Source organism: Rhinoderma darwinii, chromosome 13 (genome assembly GCF_050947455.1).
Source record: "Rhinoderma darwinii isolate aRhiDar2 chromosome 13, aRhiDar2.hap1, whole genome shotgun sequence".
In the NCBI taxonomy this organism is placed as follows: Eukaryota; Metazoa; Chordata; class Amphibia; order Anura; family Rhinodermatidae; genus Rhinoderma; species Rhinoderma darwinii.
Window position 1 is genome coordinate 56783981 of NC_134699.1, and position 19401 is coordinate 56803381.

Here is a 19401-nt window from a genome sequence, read left to right on the forward strand (position 1 = left end):
GGGCAGTACCTAGCTGCTGTTTATAATGGCTGTTTGTATGTTTGTTTTTTTTTTAGTTTTTTTTTTCTATAAAGGGAAGTGTTGTCTGCAGTCATGTATATTGCGGCCTTGGCTAGATACACCAAACTGGATGAAAACCTAGAATGTATAATAGAGCAAAGTCTTGTTTATTTTCACTCGTCATTGGACATGACCGTTCCTTTGTCACATATAGATGACATATTGTCCCTGAAAGTCCCGTTTCCATTGTAACTAGTGTGTAAGGTCATTATTAAAAAGCGCTACCGGTTCTAACCATAACTGGGACCTCGGTAAAATCACTGACCCCTGAGAGGTTTTCTATTTACTATGCTGTCCATTGAGATGGAAGATCATGAACCATCATAAATTAAACGTTGGCAAATCAATGGTGGATTTAAAGTTTCCTGATCTCTTTTGTAAGTTGTAATTTTTAGGAAATCGTAATTTAAAGGGGTATTCCCATCTCGGGCATTCCTAGCAGATCCGTGAGTTGTGCCATAACTGTCTGAGATGGAATTACCCTGTTATCTGATTCATTTCTGGTAGCTGCCAGTGCTGCTGTTATGGGGCCCACCACTTAAAGGGGGCGCTTGTAAGTTATCAGAGTCCTAAAGCATCATGCAATACTCTGGCATTTCGTTGGCAGTCCCTGCATGCTTTGCAATGCCTCTGCGGGGGCTTCGGTACTGCGATCGCTGGAAGCCCTTAAAAAACAAAGTTCCCCTGAATATATTCTAAAAACTTCCCTCATAAGGAATTTACAGTGTAGTGAGTAATGGAACATGGCAAACTCCACTCTACTGCATCAATGCCCATTGCTCAACTTTTTTATTTATTCCATTTAGGCTGCTTTGAAAAAATACCAAGTGGAGCAGAAGAACAAAGGGGATGCTTTGGAGAAATGTCAAGGAGAGCTGAAGAAACTGAGGAAAAAGAGTCAGGGCAGCAAGAACCCTCAGAAATATTCAGACAAAGAAATGCAGGTAAGGTTCTTGTACACAATTGGCAGGCTGTTGGGAGAATTTTATCCATGGTCCCTGGGGTGATGGGTTTTCACCCTCTAATACTTAGGGAGTTTAGTTAGAATTTAAAATTACACTATAAAAGCGGTGTTCTATATATCTTTTAAACTTAAAAAGGAACAGATTTGTGATATACTTACATTAGCTTTAGTTCATTGTTTGAAGGATACGCTCAGGAATGATTTGTATAGCAGCTTAGCTGAGTAGTCTGAACATGACCCCCATTTAAGCTGTGAGGGGGTTGTGTCCAGCCTCATTCTGGTCAAACAAAACACAAATTTTGAAAGTGTATTACAAGTGTTTTTTTTTAATTTTTAGTCTTAACTTTTTTTTTGAAAAGTTGTTTTTCAAGTAAACCTACGGTTTAGGAAATATAGAATACTGAAGTCTAACTAAGCTTCCTAAGTATTCTTGGGTGAAAATTCAAGTGGGTATATTCAAATTCTGTTTGACATCAACTTTTCATAAATAGCTGGTAAACGTAAAAACTGCTTCATAATACACCCACCCTTGGATCTTCACCCAACAATACTTAGGAAGCTTAGTTAAAGTAGTATTAAATTACTTAAAATGTAGGTTCGCTTTGACAATAACTTTTAGACCACTGGTAAAATTAAAAACAAAGTGAACCTACATTTTAAGTAATTTAACCCCTTAATGACCAGTCTATTTTAGACCTTAATGACCAAGACATATTTTTTAAGTTTTTCCATAGTCTCATTCAAAGAGCTATAACCTTGTTATTTTTACGCCGACATAGCTGTATAAGGACTTTTTTTTTTTTTTTGCGGGACAAGTTGTAGTTTTTAATAGCACCATTTTGGGGTACATAGAATTTATTGATTAACTTTTTATTGGGGTGGAATAGAAAAAAACCTGCAATTTCGCCACACTTTTTTGCATCCTAAATATACGCCGTTTACCGTGTGGTATAAATAACACTAACTTTATTCAGTGGGTTGTTGCGATTGCAACGATATACAAAATCTATACAAATTTGTTGTTTTACTACTTTTACACAGTGAAAACTCTTTCTTTTCAAAATTATTTGTTTTTGTGTCTCCATATTTGAAGAGCCGTAACGTTTTTATTTCTTCGCTGATGCAGTTGTATGAGGGCTTTTTTTTTGCGGGACGACTTGTAGTTTTTATCGGTACCATTTTGGAGTAGATGCGACTTTTTGATCACTTTTTATCAAATTTTTTTTTTTTAAGGCTGGAAAACAGCAATTTTTGCATGGTTTTTTATTTTATGTTTTATGACGTTCACCGTGCGGGTTAAATGATGTAATAAGTTTATAGTTTGGGTCGTTACGGATGCGGCGATACCAAATATGTGGAAATTTTTTACTTTATTTTATTTGTTAATAATAAAGCAGTTTGTAAGGGGGAAAAGTTGGTCTTTTATTTTTTTTTCACTTTTTATTTAACTTTTTTTTTTTTTTTTTTTTACTGGTCCCACTAGGGGACTTCACTATGCGATTATCCGATCACATTTATAATACACTGCAATACTTCTGTATTGCAGTGTATTATGCCTGTCCGTGTAAAACGGACCGGCATCTGCTAGGCCATACCTCTGGCATTTACTACAGGCAGGCCTGGGGGCCTTTATTAGGCCCATGGCTGCCATCAGAGACACAGACACTCGGTGATCTTATCACCGGGTGTCGGTGGGATGAGAGGGAGCTCCCTCACTCTCTCCAAAACCACTCAGATACGGTGCATGCTATTGAGCGCCGCATCTTAAGGGGTTAAACGGGTGAGATCGATACTAATATCGATTTCACCCATTTAAGCAGGGATGCCCTCAGCTACCTCTGGCAGCTGAGAACAGGGAGATTTAACGGCTCCCTGTTCTGTTTATTTACTCCGATGCAGTGATGTAAAAAGTCTATTGCATCGGCATAAAACCCGTTAGTGACCGCCGTAAAAACACTATGGGGCGGTCACTAACGGGTTAATACTGCATTTTAACGAACCTTCCGAAGTATTCTTGAGTGAAATTCAACTGGGTGTATACCAAATCTGTTTGACATCAACTTTTCATAAATAGCTGGTAAACTTAAAAACAAACTGCTTCATAGTACACCCACTTGGATTTTCACCCAAGAATACTTGGGAAGCTTAGTTACAATAACTTTTAAAGTAATTTAATACTACATTCTAAGTGAACTTACATTTTAATAGCTGGTAAAATTAAAATAAAGTGGCCCTATGCTCAAATCTAATTTGCATTAGATGCATGGTACTGCTGCACCTGCAAAGTCCCCATTGTTACATTTTTTATAATAAAGGTAGAATCTATCATTAAGTGAAATGCGTAGACACGTGTAGCTGCCCCAGGTCATGGACAGTCCGGTTAGGTAATTATATCAATGAACAATGCCGTTATTGTGCCAACGTTTGCCTACTCTGTATTGCTGTACCGCATATAAACAATACTAGTGTCGGAAAGGAGGCACAATTACAACACAGAGCGTAATGTTTTATAACCCCTTTAAAAAGTAGAGCAATGTGAGAACGGGATGAGACCATGTACAGATGTACGTTTGTATAATTTCAATGGGGAGACGTCAGGCGCTTATGGCCACGGCAGAGAGTGCCGTCTAATGCAGTCTGCCCGAGAACAAGATTAAAGGCAACAATCTGAATGATTGACAGCGCCTGCCTTCTCGTGAAGGCATCAGTCAACGCGTTAGCCGAGGCTGCCCACTCAATACGATTTATATAAAATTTGCACATGCATTAGGTTCTGATACCTCCTGCGAGCTGATGGAGACACCGAAGGGTTTAGCTGCTGGATAAAGCACAGTAATTGGATTGAGAACTGGTAAAACAATAGAATATGGAGAATCGTTATGAATTGACCTTTCTTAGATTGGATGGAATTTAAGTAGACGTCCTGGGGGGGGGGGGGGGTTATATATTTTTTATCTTTAAATGGATTTATTGATTTTTTTGTTCCAATGTTTACCTATTTTATTAACAAAAGCTACGCAAGGTAATGTGTTTTAGAGTTTGCGTTCTTGTAAGTGGTTCCAACCCGTATGGTAGCTTAAAATACTAGTTTATGCCCAATGTGGAATTCCGTGGTCAACAGTGAACATTCGTAAAGTTACAATGCACATATATAACAATTCTAAGTAAAAAGTTGAGTCATTTTGCCAATACGTTGCTTTGCTTATAGTGCACAGTTTCGGAGTTACAACCTGTTTTATAGTCCAGAGCTGCATTCACAGATCTGCAGGCTTCAGAGCTGAAATCTCCCAGCACTTCCTGCTTGTCTTATATCTACACAGAGCTTGTACTGGTGATTTTCTGGGAGTTGTAGTCTATACTCCAGTTCATGTGCAGTAATCTGATCTAGGGAAAACGCATTATAGGAGCTCAACTAAGTCGTTTTGGGTGTGTATGACAACATCACTGAATGAAGTGAGGAGTGGTACCCCACCCCCCAAACAATGATTTGACATTTAGGTATTCCCTTACAGATGCTTGTGCATATTCCTATGCCCAGGTATAATGTGCTGGCAACTGGAAATATGTCAGTAGGTCTGAGTTATAGCAAAAAAATTGTCTAAATGTTGCAATTCCCTCTACATAATCCTAAAATGTTGAGTCACTGTGTACATATATTACTTATCTTGATCTGATCCCGAGTTACAGCCTATATTATTGTCCAGAGCTGCATTCACAATTCAGCCAGTCATCAATGGAAACAGTCGACAAGATTGTCGACTGACACGCCCCTAACAACTTAGCATAGATCCTAAAATACAAGTAGACCGTTTTTTTTCCTACATTCACTTCCCAGAATCCATATTACCAGAGCAAACTGTGTAGACCTTAAACCAGCAAGGTATACTGAGATTTCAGCTCTGAAGTCAGCAGAATTCACAGAATTTTACAAAGGTATAATACTGATCCTGAGGTACAGCATGTAATGGAGAAGTATACTCATGAATTTAAATCCCTTCTACTCTGCTCGTTGCCCCCGCTGTTGCGTATGATGCTCTGGGTTCGCTACCAAAAGGATTGGGGGGAGGGAAGTGACAACTGCAGTCTCTTTCAGAGATATGAGTTGCATAGACTACAACTCCTTTACTTCATCTTTATATACTGCTAGGTGTTCATTCGGTCTGGACAAAGCTCCTTACCAGTGTGCCAAACCTATTATAGTTGCTTAACCTTGGATGCCCTTTATTCGTCATACTGGCATTGACCAGTATCTTGTGTAGACCACCTCAAGCTCTGTATTCCTGTATTGTATCTCCCATGACCTACATGTGAATAATGTATAACTGGCATCCAGGGAGGTAATAAGCAGGTGATTGTCATGGGCTTATCATCCATATTTTACCAGTGTAACACCCTAATTGGCACCTTGAAGCAATCTCCAGGCTCCCCTCTTATTGACGCTCATCTGTCTTGGTAGATACATGGCACTTACCTGATAATCTACATTGGTTTTTTTAGTTGCTTTGTAGTTTTTAATTTGTATTTACTTGGTTCATTAAAAATCAGCTCCTAGTGCGTGGACTTTGTGGTGAGCTTGTGCTTAGAACCAGAAGCCAATCTTTGCAAGCCGAGCTGCAGCGTAAAGCTAGGGGAAGGACTGCAGCACCCTGCAACTCTGAGACAGTGTTTTATGGTACCTCAGACTCCAATAGACAATGCAACTAAGCTTGAGTCACTGATTATTGTCCTAATAAAGAAACCCAAACCCTTCAGTCAGATGTAGGGAGCGCTTGTGGTGGCACATTGCAAAAGGGATAATTGAGGCAAGCTCATTATTTGGCATATACCTGTCTGGTACGTATGGGTATAGCTTAGAAATTACATTTTAAATGTGTGATTGCTAATCCCCAACCTGTCCTTTTGAATTACGCCCCCTTGTGGTCTAAGGTAGCCATTAACGTGCAGGCATCTCACGAGTAAGTCACTGATTTACAACCGTGTTGTAAAATCTGTTTATTTTAACGTGCGCTTCCCATTGTCAGGCGCGCTTGTTGATCTCCGTTACTCCTACGACCCGTACGTGTATGATGCCATACCCTCCCCTCCACATTTCTGCAGTCTGACAATCCACCGATTTCTTGTCTTAAAGATCATCATTGTACCAGGTGGAGGGAGCAGACAGCCTATTAGGACGTCACTTTGCAGCCTCATTATTACTTAAATACAGTAATTCCCAGTGATCTTGATCTGTCTGGCAGATTCTTTAAGAATGAATTGATTTCAGTGTTTAGGAGCGGCTTTGTTTTAAGATTCTTAGCTCTCCCGGGTAATTCTGGTGCCTGCTTCATCTGAAGAACGAGGTGGGAATAGTCTGCGGTTACAGCCTGGACTGCATCTATTCGTTTAGGCGTCTAATTGCACCAATATATGGCGTTTTATCAGCCGTTTGTGGAGGTTTTATACATGGGTGTTTACTTTTGTCTTTTTATTGGGTTTTTTTTTGGGGGGGGGGGGGGGTTTGTCGTTTTTATTATTTTTTTTTTTTGGTCTTTTTATTGTGGTTTGTTTTGTTTTTTGGTGTTTTCATTGTGTGGGTTTTTTTTTTTGTTTTTTTTTTTTAAACATTGCCAAAATGGCTCTGCTTTACTGCAGATCGGGGCAAATCGTTTAAGGTTCAAAGCAGTGGGCCATTTTAAGGGGTTGTCCAGCTTGGATAGCCCTTTTTTATACGGTTTATCAGGCCCTATGAGATAATAAAGGCGGAGTCTGCTGCATGGGACCACAATTTTTTACCAAAGTAAAAAGAGCAGCCCTCTCCAGGTGGAGCTGGAACATTGTCTACGTTGTGGACTTCTCAGCGTAGTATGTGGCCGCTTTAAAGGGTTTGTTCAGGATTACAAAAATGTCAGGTTTTTTTTCTAACAGCACCATACCTGTCCACAGGTTGTTTGCAGTATTGCAACTCAGCCCAATTCCATTCAATGGAGCTTAGCTGCAATACCAGACACTGCCTATGGACATATGTGGCGCTGTTCTTGAAACAAAGCCGCCGTGTTTTTCTAATCTCAAAAGTAATAGCTTCTCACTAAAGGGTCCTCCCGTGATCAGGTTGTGGGCAGGAAGCCGCTGCTGGAGATAGGTTGGGGTAGGTCTCCACTCATCGACCCCGTCTTATGCCCTTCTCAGCAATGATGTGAGTACAGGTGGACCTTCACTTTTTTTAATATTTGCAGATTTGCAGTCCCGTGACCTGTTCTGAAGGTCATGTCGCACCAGTTTCTGTGACCTCTTTAAAGTTTGACCTAATAATATAGAGGCCGTGTTGGGGAGGGGGTTGCTCTGATTTTTCAGTGACTAGGAATACCTCCCCTCCCCCCCCCCCCCCTCTTTCACATCTCACGAGTAATTATCCGTAATAAACTGACTCAAACCTTTTGCAGCATTCAATTATGAAGTTCATTAGTCTAAAAATAGGTTATAGCACCGGGAATTAATGTAGATCAGTAATCCAGAACTTCTAATAAGAGGCCGCAAGAGCTGCAATATAGTGAGCACTAGTGTGTTATATCCCCTCCAAACCCCGCAATGATGGCCTTACTGTTCGAAAGCGGTGTAGTGACAGATACTTGTTACAATGACATCGTAATTCTTAATTTATGTGAATTTGGACTCTCTTCTTTGTAGAATTCAAGGTTTTCTTGCATGAACTGGGCATGTGACCTCTCTGGGTGCCCTGCCCCCCTCGCGCCGTGGCCTCTCTGGGTGCCCTGCCCCCCTCGCGCCGTGGCCTCTCTGGGCGCCCTGCCCCCCTCGCGCCGTGGCTTCTCTGGGCGCCCTCGCGCCGTGGCCTCTCTGGGCGCCCTGCCTTCTATGTTACTTGTTTCGTCCCTATGTTTCCCCTTCTTAGAAGGGAGCCACCCCGACTCTTAGTGGATCGGGACCGGTACGGCTTTTCTAACCTCGACAATCCGTTTTTATAATCGGGGGTCGCTCCATGTGATCACTCATTTTCCTCTACAGGCGGCACGTGGTATTACTTGGTGCCCATTGAAATTGAGTGACAGTGTAATACATGGTCGTGTCGAGTACAGTGGCTCATAGAAGGGGGTCTGAGGGACGTATCCTGTATACGGCATCGGTTGCCCGAGTAGGTTGTATGGAATGTGTCTGCTCTGATGACATCATGTAGCTGGAGTTGGTTGAGGTGACCCTTTTATACATGTGACTCCATTTTCTCATTAGTCTTGAAGTGATGTAAACAAAAGCAGCCGCTCTGATTTGGATGTGCTCGTTGCAGGCATCTGTGCCAGGCGTCTGCCGGGTGAGGCTTGTAGAGCGGCTGCGCTCACGTAATCGCTTTAGCCAGATCACATAATCCTCTCACTGTAGAAGCTAATGAAGTACAGTATTGACAACCAGCACTGACTCTCCACGTATGGAGCTTATTATGAAAACCGTGTCAGTACACACCGCAATTAGGTTTAACCCCTGCCATGTGTAAGGCCAGGAGCAGCTGCAGTAATCATGGAGTGAAAAGGTTTTGTGATGGACATTTTGCCCTGGTCATGTGATTCATAAAGAATCTGTCACCGCGCCTGACATGTCGTCTGTTTTAGGTAATAATTGTATTCCCCATGAAATAACAATTCTGGCGCAACTTTTCTAAGAACGCTATATTGTGCAATTCCTCTATTGTTCCTCTTAGAAATGTAAGAATGAATTGAAAACTGGGGGTCCCTACACAGACTGACACTCTCCAATCAGTGCTGACCGTTGCAGACTATGTGGGGACACGCCTCATTGACCAGGAGAATGGCAAAACTCTCACTTGTCAATTTATTCATAAATTTCTAGGAGGAATAGCAGAGGAGTGGCACATTGCAGGGTCCTAACAAAATGTTTCAGAAATGGGGAATACAAATATTTACTAAAATGGACATGTCCGGAGAGGTGACAGGTTATCTTTAACTACAAGTTTGGACCCTATATCTGTTGTCAACATCAAGGGCATCCCTAAGGGGTGGGCTGAGAGGTTCCTTATCGGTTACATCTATACCTCTCATATTAGCAACTTTTTTTTTTTCATGTAGTTCGTTGCTTGCCGCATGATGTCCAGGTCATTGGGTTACAGTGAGACCGCAGCCCATTCTGATCGGTGCTGTATAATAATATTGCTCTTAGTCTCCAACTAGTGGTAGGTCCATGCAACAGCACCTCTTTATATTGAGGGAATTCTGGTATGAAAAGTGATGTGCTAAGGGCTCATGTACTTGGCAAAGCTGCGTAGGCCAACCCTGTACACCGGTACATAGAGACCTTATGGACCTGTAATTACTCCACAGCCCCTTCCTCTCTACATCTTTTAATGGCATGTTTAATAATTTACTTTAAAAAGGGTTATTTGGCAAAGTTGACTTCTGGATTTTGGGTGGAGTGGCCCTTTTAATTCATTCTTGCTATCCTTAATGTAAATGGGTACTCTCATGGCAACCCCTTTTTATACTGAAGCGGACCTGGTTATCAGCTCATTGTCGAGGGTCTAGATTCAGAAACCCCTGGCAATAACTAACTTGCGTACAAAACCGTGGCATCCATGAAGGCAGAATTCCTTCCTGACAGTTTCAACGTTTGCCTCCAGTCACCAATAGGGGGAGCTCATTGCATAGAGATTTTTACAGCTCCCGTTGAGTTCCTTTTTTTTTTTTTTTTTTTTTCCCTCGTTATAAAATGAAAAACTACTTCTTGGACTATGGAGACACAAAACAATCCTTTTTTCAGAATCCAATAACTTTATTTTGTCCTTCAATGGAGCGGTTTGAGGCCTAATTTTTTGCGGTGCGAGCTGCAGTTTTTATTAGTACCAATGGGGTACATACATTTTAATCAGTTATTGGCACCCCACAAACCCGTCGCCGGGGCCCGATGGAGTGACAGAGGGGGTTCCCTCTTTTTAATGGCTCATTCTGCAGTCTCTATTGACTGCGCCATCTCTAAGTGGTTAAATGGCTGGGATAGGAGTTATCTCCGATCCCTGGCCATTATACAAGGGTGTCAGCTGTAATATATAGCAGACACCTGCAGGATACGGAATGGGCACAGACCATGAGCCCACTCCATAGTTCTCCTCACTCATCATGACATACAGTTACGTCATGTTGGGTTAAGGGTATGGTCAAATAGCGGTTAGTCCTCTGGTTACTGCGAAATCGCAACAAAATGTTGTGGGTTTTGCCTCATTTTTACAAAAACTGCAACGTGTGAATAGACCCTTAGGCCCAGGAGCTTCTTGTTACGCCTCTGCTCTTATACCTGGAGGTCTGCTTCACCTTCATAATCAGTAGCCCCCTTATTAGCCAACATAGAGATCACTACTCTATGACCGGCCCAGTACTTTTCAGAGCCACGTGTGATCGCAGCCACTGACTGGAGAGACTAAAGACTTTCCTAGAAGTTTTTTGGTACTTTATTCACCTTCTGTAATGTCAGCAGCCCAGCAGGTTGTACTTTTTCTGGCAGCGTTCATAATTGGAGGCCTATATTCTCCGCACCCGTGGGGATGTTCAGCAATAACACGGGGTTAGCCGAGGATTGTGTTCCTTGTCCTGACCCACTTTACACCTTCTGTCTCGGAACGCGAGGAGAATGACATTGTACAGTGATTGACAGTGGGGCAGCAATTCAGGTTTCTCTATCCTCTTTACTGTGCCGAACAATGCAGCACGCAGCATGTGCAACCATCAAAAGCCGCCTCCATCTAATAAGTACACTGTCACGTATAATAGGAATTCCCTCCGCATCAAAATTTAGCGATCTTTCCAGTTCAGTGGTGCTGCGATACAAAGGTGAGAAATATACTTATGCCGAACTAAGCAGAGATTTGCCATTTAGGAGTCTGGCAAAGTTTGTTGAAATCTGTGGCAGCTGCAATGGCAGCTATATTTGTGGTCACCCAGCTTTCCCTGGAGAAGATGGGCATTATGGACAGGATTGGTCCTCGTGAAACAACCCCTTTAAGCATGCTTTGTATCTATACAGTCCTGGGATGCTGCCATAATAACCAGAATGCAATCGTTTACTGATGGTTTGACACTACATCGTAAACCAATAATATATGGGACAACGTAAACTTTAATTGAAGCTCTGCAGCAAATTCAACATTCAGCGTATTTTTCATAACTTCATTATTTTTTTATTTTTTTTATGGTGTGAAAAAACAAACAAAGGGAAACTATCAACAAGCAGGTCAGCTGCTGTTGACTGACTTTACTATGATTTTATTTTTAGTTTCATAATGGATTGTGTGAATACCCATGGCAGACCGAATCCATAACATCTGAACACTTGATGCTCATTATCACTTGAACATCAAAGCAGTCTGATTAACGAATAGTCTTGATTTAAAAAGATCGTACCGTTTTGTGTCTACAGCTCCTATAAAGACCTATGTGTCTACATGGTAACAGACTACAAGCAAACTGTGTAGTCTGGTCCTCTAGTCATACTGTCTTGCATATGTCCCCTACATTTGGTAGGTTAGCTAAGAGTAGGAAACAGATGGATGGGCGCATTCACACGAGTAACTGATCCGTGAACACAAACTTGTTGATGGTTTCCATGTAGAAATTTGGTTGAAAACAAAAAAAAAAGGTGCTTGGTTTTTTATTTTTTTTACATCTTCTGACTTCATAGTCATTCTTAATTAAAAGTAACTTAAACCAATGTAACTGCAACCCCCCAGAACTTGAATTTCGGGGTGTTATAAGGTTCCTGAACTGATATAGATGCCCTTAATATTAAGTTCACTTGTCTCAGATCTGGGTCGGACCTAATGACCAATGTCTTTTTTTAAGAGAGCACTATATCTCAATTGTGTCGCGGTCTAGGAGAAGGTGGGTGTACCAGTCACATGATCTGGTATGGCTGACAACAGGGAACAATAGATGTAATTGAACTGCACAACAAGCAGAGGTGGTTTTCGGTTTAGCATCCCTTTCGTTTTTCTATAACTAGCGGGTGGTGCAAACACAGAAGCCGTATTAATCCAGTGTTATGGGGCTTCGTTCACTTTTCGAATGTATTCTTGGCCAGTCTATTCTCCTTGAGAATCCACGGCGAATGTGATGAAGATGCCGAGTTTTCAAATTGGCTCCCACTTCTGTGTTCTCAATGATTTTTGTGTCTGGTCTGCACCCCAGGGAAGACCGTGGAAAATCTCTGCATTCGTTGCCTTCAGACTAATGAAGACTTGTATTGTCCTTATTATCCAAACTCGAGAACCCGCAGTTAAATTAGCCAGGTTTTCCGTAACCCGGGGCAAAGATTCAATGTACTGCCTGAGGCTGTATCTAAATATGCTGGCTAAGGCGAGTGGCTTGTTGGTCCTTGCCCCTTACCTGGGCACCTGGAACACATGCCTTACAAGCCCCTATGCTACACCCCAGCATAAAGACTTGACCGGTCCGAGCTGGATGATAGAACTACTTGAGTCCTACACTTGGGAATCCTATTTTGGCATATTATCTGTTACTTGACAAGCAGGGTGACAAACAATATGTTGTCACAAAGGTTTTCCAGACACCTGAATGGCGACAACCGTATTGGTTGTCACCCAGATTTCCGAGAAACAATTACACTACATGGCCCTTCTCCTAATTATTGCGTTCAAATTTTCAGCCACATCCTTTGCAAACAGGTGTACAAAATCAAGCACACAGTCATGTAATCTCCAAAGACACACAGTAAGTAGTATGGGTTGTACTAAAAGGCTCAGTGATTTTACACGTGGCACTGTCATAGGATGCCGTGTTTGTCACAAGTCAGCTGATGAAATTTCTGATCTGCCCCGGTCACCTGTAAGTGCTATTATCTGATCTACCCCGGTCACCTGTAAGTGCTATTATTTGATAGATCTACCCCGGTCACCTGTAAGTGCTATTATTTGATAGATCTACCCCGGTCACCTGTAAGTGTTGTTCTTATCTGATAGATCTACCCCGGTCACCTGTAAGTGCTATTATCGGATAGATCTACCCCAGTCACCTGTAAGTGCTATTATTGTGTAGTGGGAACATCTAGGAGTAATCACGTCTCACTATCTGGCAGTCTGATGGAGGAATCTGGTTTTGTGGATGCCAGGAGAACGCTACCTATCAGAATACATAATGCCTACTGTAACCTGTGGTGGAGGAGGGGTAATGCTCTGGGGCTTTTTTAGTGTTTGGCCTCTTATTTCCAGTGAAGGGTAATGTTAAGGTTACAGTATACAAAGACATTTTACACAATTTTTGCTTCCAACTTTGTGGTAATAGCTTGGGGTTTGGCCCTTTCTCCTTCCATTATGTCTGTGCCCCTGTGTACATTGCGAGCTCCATGAAGACATCGGGTGAGGAGTTTGTAGTGGAGGAACTCTAGTAACTGTACAAAGTACTGACCTCCACTCCATACAACACCTTTGGGATGAATTAGAATGCAGATTTGTCAGCCCAACCTTCTGTCTGACCTTACAAATGATCTTTTGCCTGAGTGGGCTCAAATTCCTGCAGACACACTCCAAAATCTTATGGAAAACCTTTTCAGAAGACTGGAGGCGGTTATAGCTGCGAGAAGGCCCAACTTCTCATTCCAAAAGCATGGGCCATTCATGTGATGTCCCACAAGCTCATATAGGTGTGATGGTCTGGTGTCCACATACTTTTGGACAGATAGTGTACATACAATTGTAAATTTCCATTACAAATTGTTATAATCACCTGGCAGTCAAAAATACAAAAACCGCAACAAAATACAATTTCTATACGAATTTTGATTTATTTATATAGTTTTCCTCATATTCATAGCTTCTTTTAAAGACATGTGGCCTAACTGCATAGTTCTTTTATCTGAGATATATCCGATTTCTCATCAGCTTTGAAGAGATCTGCCTACAATGTAATGTCTAAACATCTCATCTCCGCCTGATCGATGCCCTAATTATCCAAACCTTTTATTTTCTGGAGATAAGCAAGACCAGGCAGCTGCTTACCCCCATGCTCCATTGAAATGGTTAGTAAGGGTGTTAAAAAATAAAATAAAAAATAAAATAAAAAAAAACCTCCTATGAAAAACTGTGGCATGGACCAGGGTTAGGTTCTCCCCCTGATGACTGTATCAAGGGCGGTCTCTATTACAGTAGGGATAGGGCAGTTGTAGGGGTTCCCCAGAAGGAACATTTTTCAGGGGGTTCCCTAATTGTAAAGATCTCATCTTAGAATTAACATGACAACCCTCATTCACTACACTTGTCTTCCCCCCACCCCCCCCCCCCCCCCACTTTCTACAGTATATTGAAGCAATCAGCAACAAGCAGAGCGAGCTGGAAAATTTTGTATCTGATGGGTATAAGACGGCCCTGACGGAAGAAAGAAGGAGGTACTGCTTCCTGGTGGAGAAACAATGTGCCGTAGCCAAGAACTCCATCGCATATCACGGCAAGGTGAGGAGAGCGCGTGATACCCTGGCCCATGGTACGGGAAAATTCCTTTAATCCAGCATTGAGGAGACTTGACAGGTGCTGGATTATCCAGTTGTTGTTAGACCGTTACTGAAAAGGGTTTAAGTTATACATCGAGCGATTACCCTCCATTGTTGATTCTAAAATATTATTTAGTTCAGTGCCGGATTATCAGAATTTCTAGAATGATGGAGGATTAAAAGAAATAGATTTTTTTTTTTCCCCCTCGCCTTTAATTTCCTTTTAAAGTTGATCAATTACGTTATTGATATACAGGGATTTTTTTTTTGTTTTTTTTTTTTCAACCTCTGTGTCCCCTGTTGCTCTGTCTTTATAATATATAAAAAAAAAAAATTAATACCTATTGTATATGAGCAGGCCCCCAGATGGGCGCTGATCACGTCTGGACATTGGTGCTGGTTCCCCTCTGTTATTAGCCCTTTAGGGCTTAGGGATATTAATATTCGCCTCATAGGGCCCAAGAATATTATTATTAGCCTCCTAGGTCCCAGGAATATTAATATTAGCCCTATAGGTCCTAGGGATATTTATATGAACACCCTATGTCCTGGGGATACCAGAATTAGCCCCCCTAGGTCTTGGGGATATATCTTTTACATCCCGAGGATATCCCATATTCGCCCCCGTTGACCCAGGGATATTAATATTGGCTTCTTTGGTCCTGGGAATATTTTATATAAGCCCCTTTATGTTAGGATACCAGTATACCAGGACCTGGGAATATTAATATTAGACCCGGGGTTATAACATTTGGTCCTGGTTGTATTGTTATTAGCCCCTAGGGATACCAATACTAGCCCAATTTGTCCTGAGGATACCAATAAAATATAAGCCCCCTAGGTCCCAGGGATACCAATATTAGCACCATTGTCCTGGGGACATTTATGTTCGCTCTGTAGGTCCTGCGGATATTTATATAATCCCCCTATGTCCTCCTGGAGATGCCAATATGCACCCCTAGGTTCCGTGGATATTAATATTGGACCCCTTGGTCCCGGAGATGTTTATATTGGCCCTCTAAAGGGTTAACATTGGTTATCCCCAAGACATAGAGACCAATAAATTAGGTGCCATGCCTATAACAAGTGGGCATATGTCCGTATTGATGCCCTTCCTGTCTGTTTTGTAAGGTGAATGGAGCATCTTTTTTTTAAAAAAAAAATAAATATTTGCCCTCTCTTTTCCAAGTAATGATAAATATGCCCCCATCTCTGCAGAGGTTGCCCACGTATGGGTAGTGCAGCATAAATAAAATTGAGAAAATTAGAACTGTCCATGGATTAGGGAATATGTAATTCTCTACCCTGTTCTCGGACCACCATTGCGATGGTACAGTCTGGTAAGTCGGCGCGGCTATGAATGGCTATGCCAGTCCTCTATGTATAGACAGAAAGTATATGGAAGAAGTCCTCCAGCTCACCTGACACTTGATGTATGTGTCGCGGTCATCGCACGGGCTCTCGTGTCGGCACACGATGGGTGTAGGCAGGCAAAGGCAAGGGGCTGAGTCCAGCGCTGAAGAGGATAAAAAGGAAACTAGTTCCAAGTTTACTGAATTTTCAATTAAAAAGGTCCAATAGGTTGGAGTCCTGGTGTGCAGACAGGAGTAAGTAACGATCCAGTCCTGGAGCCTACGCGTTTCAGACGTTAAGCACGTCCTTAATCATGGCTGTTTCAAAACAGCCATGATTAAGGACGTGCTTAACGTCTGAAACGCGTAGGCTCCAGGACTGGATCCTCTATGTATACATACATACATGCCTCCTTTGGCTTGTTCGCTTGGCTCATTCAGATCTGTGCAAGTGACTTCCAGCGTTCACAGCCCACCTATTCCTCAGGAAAGGGGGAGGAGGGGGAAAGAGAGCAATTGAAAATGAAAGCCTTGTTCCCAACTCCCCCACACACATTTTGTGCTGCCCACATGCTTCTTACTCAGCGAGATGCAGTGCCACTTGGCTGGAAAGAGGGAGGGGAAGAGAGAAGCCCTCATGGCTGCCAGCGTAAAGCTGCTCTCTTGCAGAACACTGCTGCCATCTAATGGATCTCATTGCCTTTTACAACATCTTTGCTGGTGGTCTCAATCTAAACCAGCGGGGGGCAAGATCTTGGGATTTTTATAGTGCTATCATATTATGCAGCAATTTATAGCGCTGTTTTATTGCCCATATTATGGGTTCTTTAATGGGTGCAAATAGAGCAGATACTTCAAGTATTAAAAATGACTCTCAACCCTTTAGCAATCGCTCAATTTTTTATTGGACCGGTTTTCTATTTATGTAGTTAATCCAGACTGTCCAGAGGTATCACTTGTGCCCCGTTGCAAAATCTGTAACCGGACCCCCCCCCCCCAATTATCACTAATTCCCGTGCCCAGGTGTAACTGCCGCATGCCCAGTAGTTGTGCCCCTGATGCTGTCAGCACTTAAGTCAGAGGAGAAGCTAGCTACTTCCTGCCTCACTGATATCACCATTAAATTAATCTATAGAATTCCTCCCTCTGTTCCAATTACTCAGGGAGACATTTGGCATAAATTTGTTTGCCTCACATGAGTGACTAGATCATTGGTCTCTAAACCCTTTTCTTCTCCTCCTCTCAGGGGAAGGATATTCTTGCCCAGAAGATTCCTTCCTGGCAACAATCCAGTGGCGATCCCAACAAGATCCCAGACAGAGCTCTACAGATCATGCAGCAAATGGCTACTGGCCCGAATGGTACTATTTTGTCAGGAACACTATCTGGGCCTATGACCAACTCAAAATCCAGCCTTACCATATCGGACCCTATCCCAGGTGCCAAGCCACTGCCGGTCCCCCCGGAGCTAGCCCCTTTTGTTGGGGTAAGTTGATATTTTAGCATGCGGTTAATCACTTACTTGCATTAGTATGAGGTATGTATTTCAATTCTGGTTCATATGTTACAGAGAATGTCTGCTCAGGAGGGCACACCTATTATGAATGGGGTCACGGGGCCACCTCCCAGCAGTTATGAACACTGGGGAGAACTGAAAGCAATCCAACCCAAAATTTCTCCATCTCAGCCGCACAAACAAATCAGCGACTCCTACTCCAACACCCTCCCGGCCCGCAAGAGCGTCCCACCCAAAAACAGCTACACCGTGGGTAAGCAGACATGGTTTTTTGTTTTGTTTTTTACTATGGAGTTAACGATTTCTGTTCTACCGATGGGATTTCACTATGGTCCCAAATGGAACCAATATTTCTTTGAATTCTTTATATAGAGTAAAATATTGGATATGGCTAGTATATGCCATCAATGTTCTATCGGCGACCCCCATTGATCGCTAGAATGTGCTGGCTAGTACCACGCCACTTTGTCTCTTCTCTGTGTTCTCCAGAGGCTCCGTGGTTGGCCCAATATAGTCTATGGCTGGCCATGCAGCTGCACAGAAAAATTTGGGTGGAGCAAACGGGAGACTAAATGGCATGGTACTTTCCTAGCTGCTACGTTCCAGCAATTTGTCCGGATCCCGGCAGTCGTACCCCTGCCACTCAGACATCAATGGCATATCCTAACCATATGCCACCAATATCTATCCTGAAAGTACCAATGAGCTACCATTATCAGTTCTTTTAATTCTCATGTGTATGATGATACCTGCTCTATGGATTTGGGGGCAACCTAAATTGCATTGGCTGCAGATGCATTATAAGGTAATGGCAGCCAGCAGCATGGTCGAACAATACAGTTTCTGTTTTTTCTTTGGTCATCCCTCCCACCTCTTTAAATTGAGGATGGCTAGGGAAGACACAAATGTGTCTCCCCATACCCCATGTGACATTGGTAAATTTTGCAGACACAGACCTCAAACTTTATTTCATGGGCCTGCCAGGTTGATTGGGTTGTTACAATGACAACACAACCCTATCAGTATGGTGGCACCATGTGCCCAATGATTAATCTTCTGTTCCTATCCTTATGGGGTGTATAAAACTTCGTAATGAAGGGGCTTATTAAAAAATTTAATGTTCTATTTTTCTTCTGCGCAGCCGAAAACAAGACTCTACCCCGTTCCAGCTCCATGGCTGCCGGCTTAGAAAGAAACGGTAGGACACGAGTGCAGGCTATCTTCTCACACGCTGCCGGAGACAACAGCACTTTACTTAGCTTCGGCAATGGTGACTACATCACCCTACTGGTACCTGAAGCAAGAGATGGATGGCACTATGGAGAGAGCGAGAAGACTAAATTGTAAGGAACATCACATTTTGGATGGTTTAGGTGAAGCAGCGCAATTATGTCTTATAGCAGTAATCTCTAGATGTTGCAAAAATATATCTTCCCGCATTTCCTGACAACCTGCAACTGTCAAGGTATGCTGGGAGTTGTAGTTTTGTAACAGCAGGAGCGCCACAACTTGGGGTCCTTGGGCTTATACAAAGGTTGGGTCCTTTCTTGTAAGCATTGAGATGCTGCACGGAACTCCCACTCGATAGATAATAAAATAGGGACCCAGGTAGGGGATCTATCCTGAGAGTTGTACTGCTGGTCCACCCCACCTGCCCTTTTTCAGTATATAGCTACATGTACTCATATGGTGGTCATCCAAATATATACAATCTAGGTTTGCTACAGCCTGCTGAAGATACCAAGGCTGTGGTCTCCCATCTGCGGTTCTCCAGCTGTTGCAAAACTACAACTCCCAACATGCTGGGAGTTGTAGTTTTGCAAAAGCTGTAGATTCTTAGGTTGGAGACTGCTGTTCAAATTAAAGTGCCCAAACAGTGAAACTTTTGCTACCGGAACGGGAGTCATGAAGTTGAAACCATAGTCAGCCATTTTGGAAGCGTTGCTGAACTGTTTTGGGTCACCTGGTCACTCAGCTGCACACAAGTCTACCCTGACCCTTTCCTGCTTTTTCATTCCCAT

General features: G+C 42.6%; 1 protein-coding gene across 5 annotated transcripts in view; it reads left to right on the forward strand.

Annotated features, from left to right (window-relative positions):
- Positions 1–19401, forward strand: part of BAIAP2 (BAR/IMD domain containing adaptor protein 2) — a 117635-nt gene that overhangs the window by 75567 nt on the left and 22667 nt on the right. For all 5 annotated transcript variants that reach the window (XM_075846171.1, XM_075846170.1, XM_075846167.1 and 2 more), the window contains 5 exons: positions 867–1004; positions 14322–14474; positions 17111–17350; positions 17435–17633; positions 18522–18723. In XM_075846171.1, coding sequence (XP_075702286.1) covers positions 867–1004; positions 14322–14474; positions 17111–17350; positions 17435–17633; positions 18522–18723 — 932 coding nt within the window. The remainder of the gene's footprint in view (positions 1–866; positions 1005–14321; positions 14475–17110; positions 17351–17434; positions 17634–18521; positions 18724–19401) is intronic.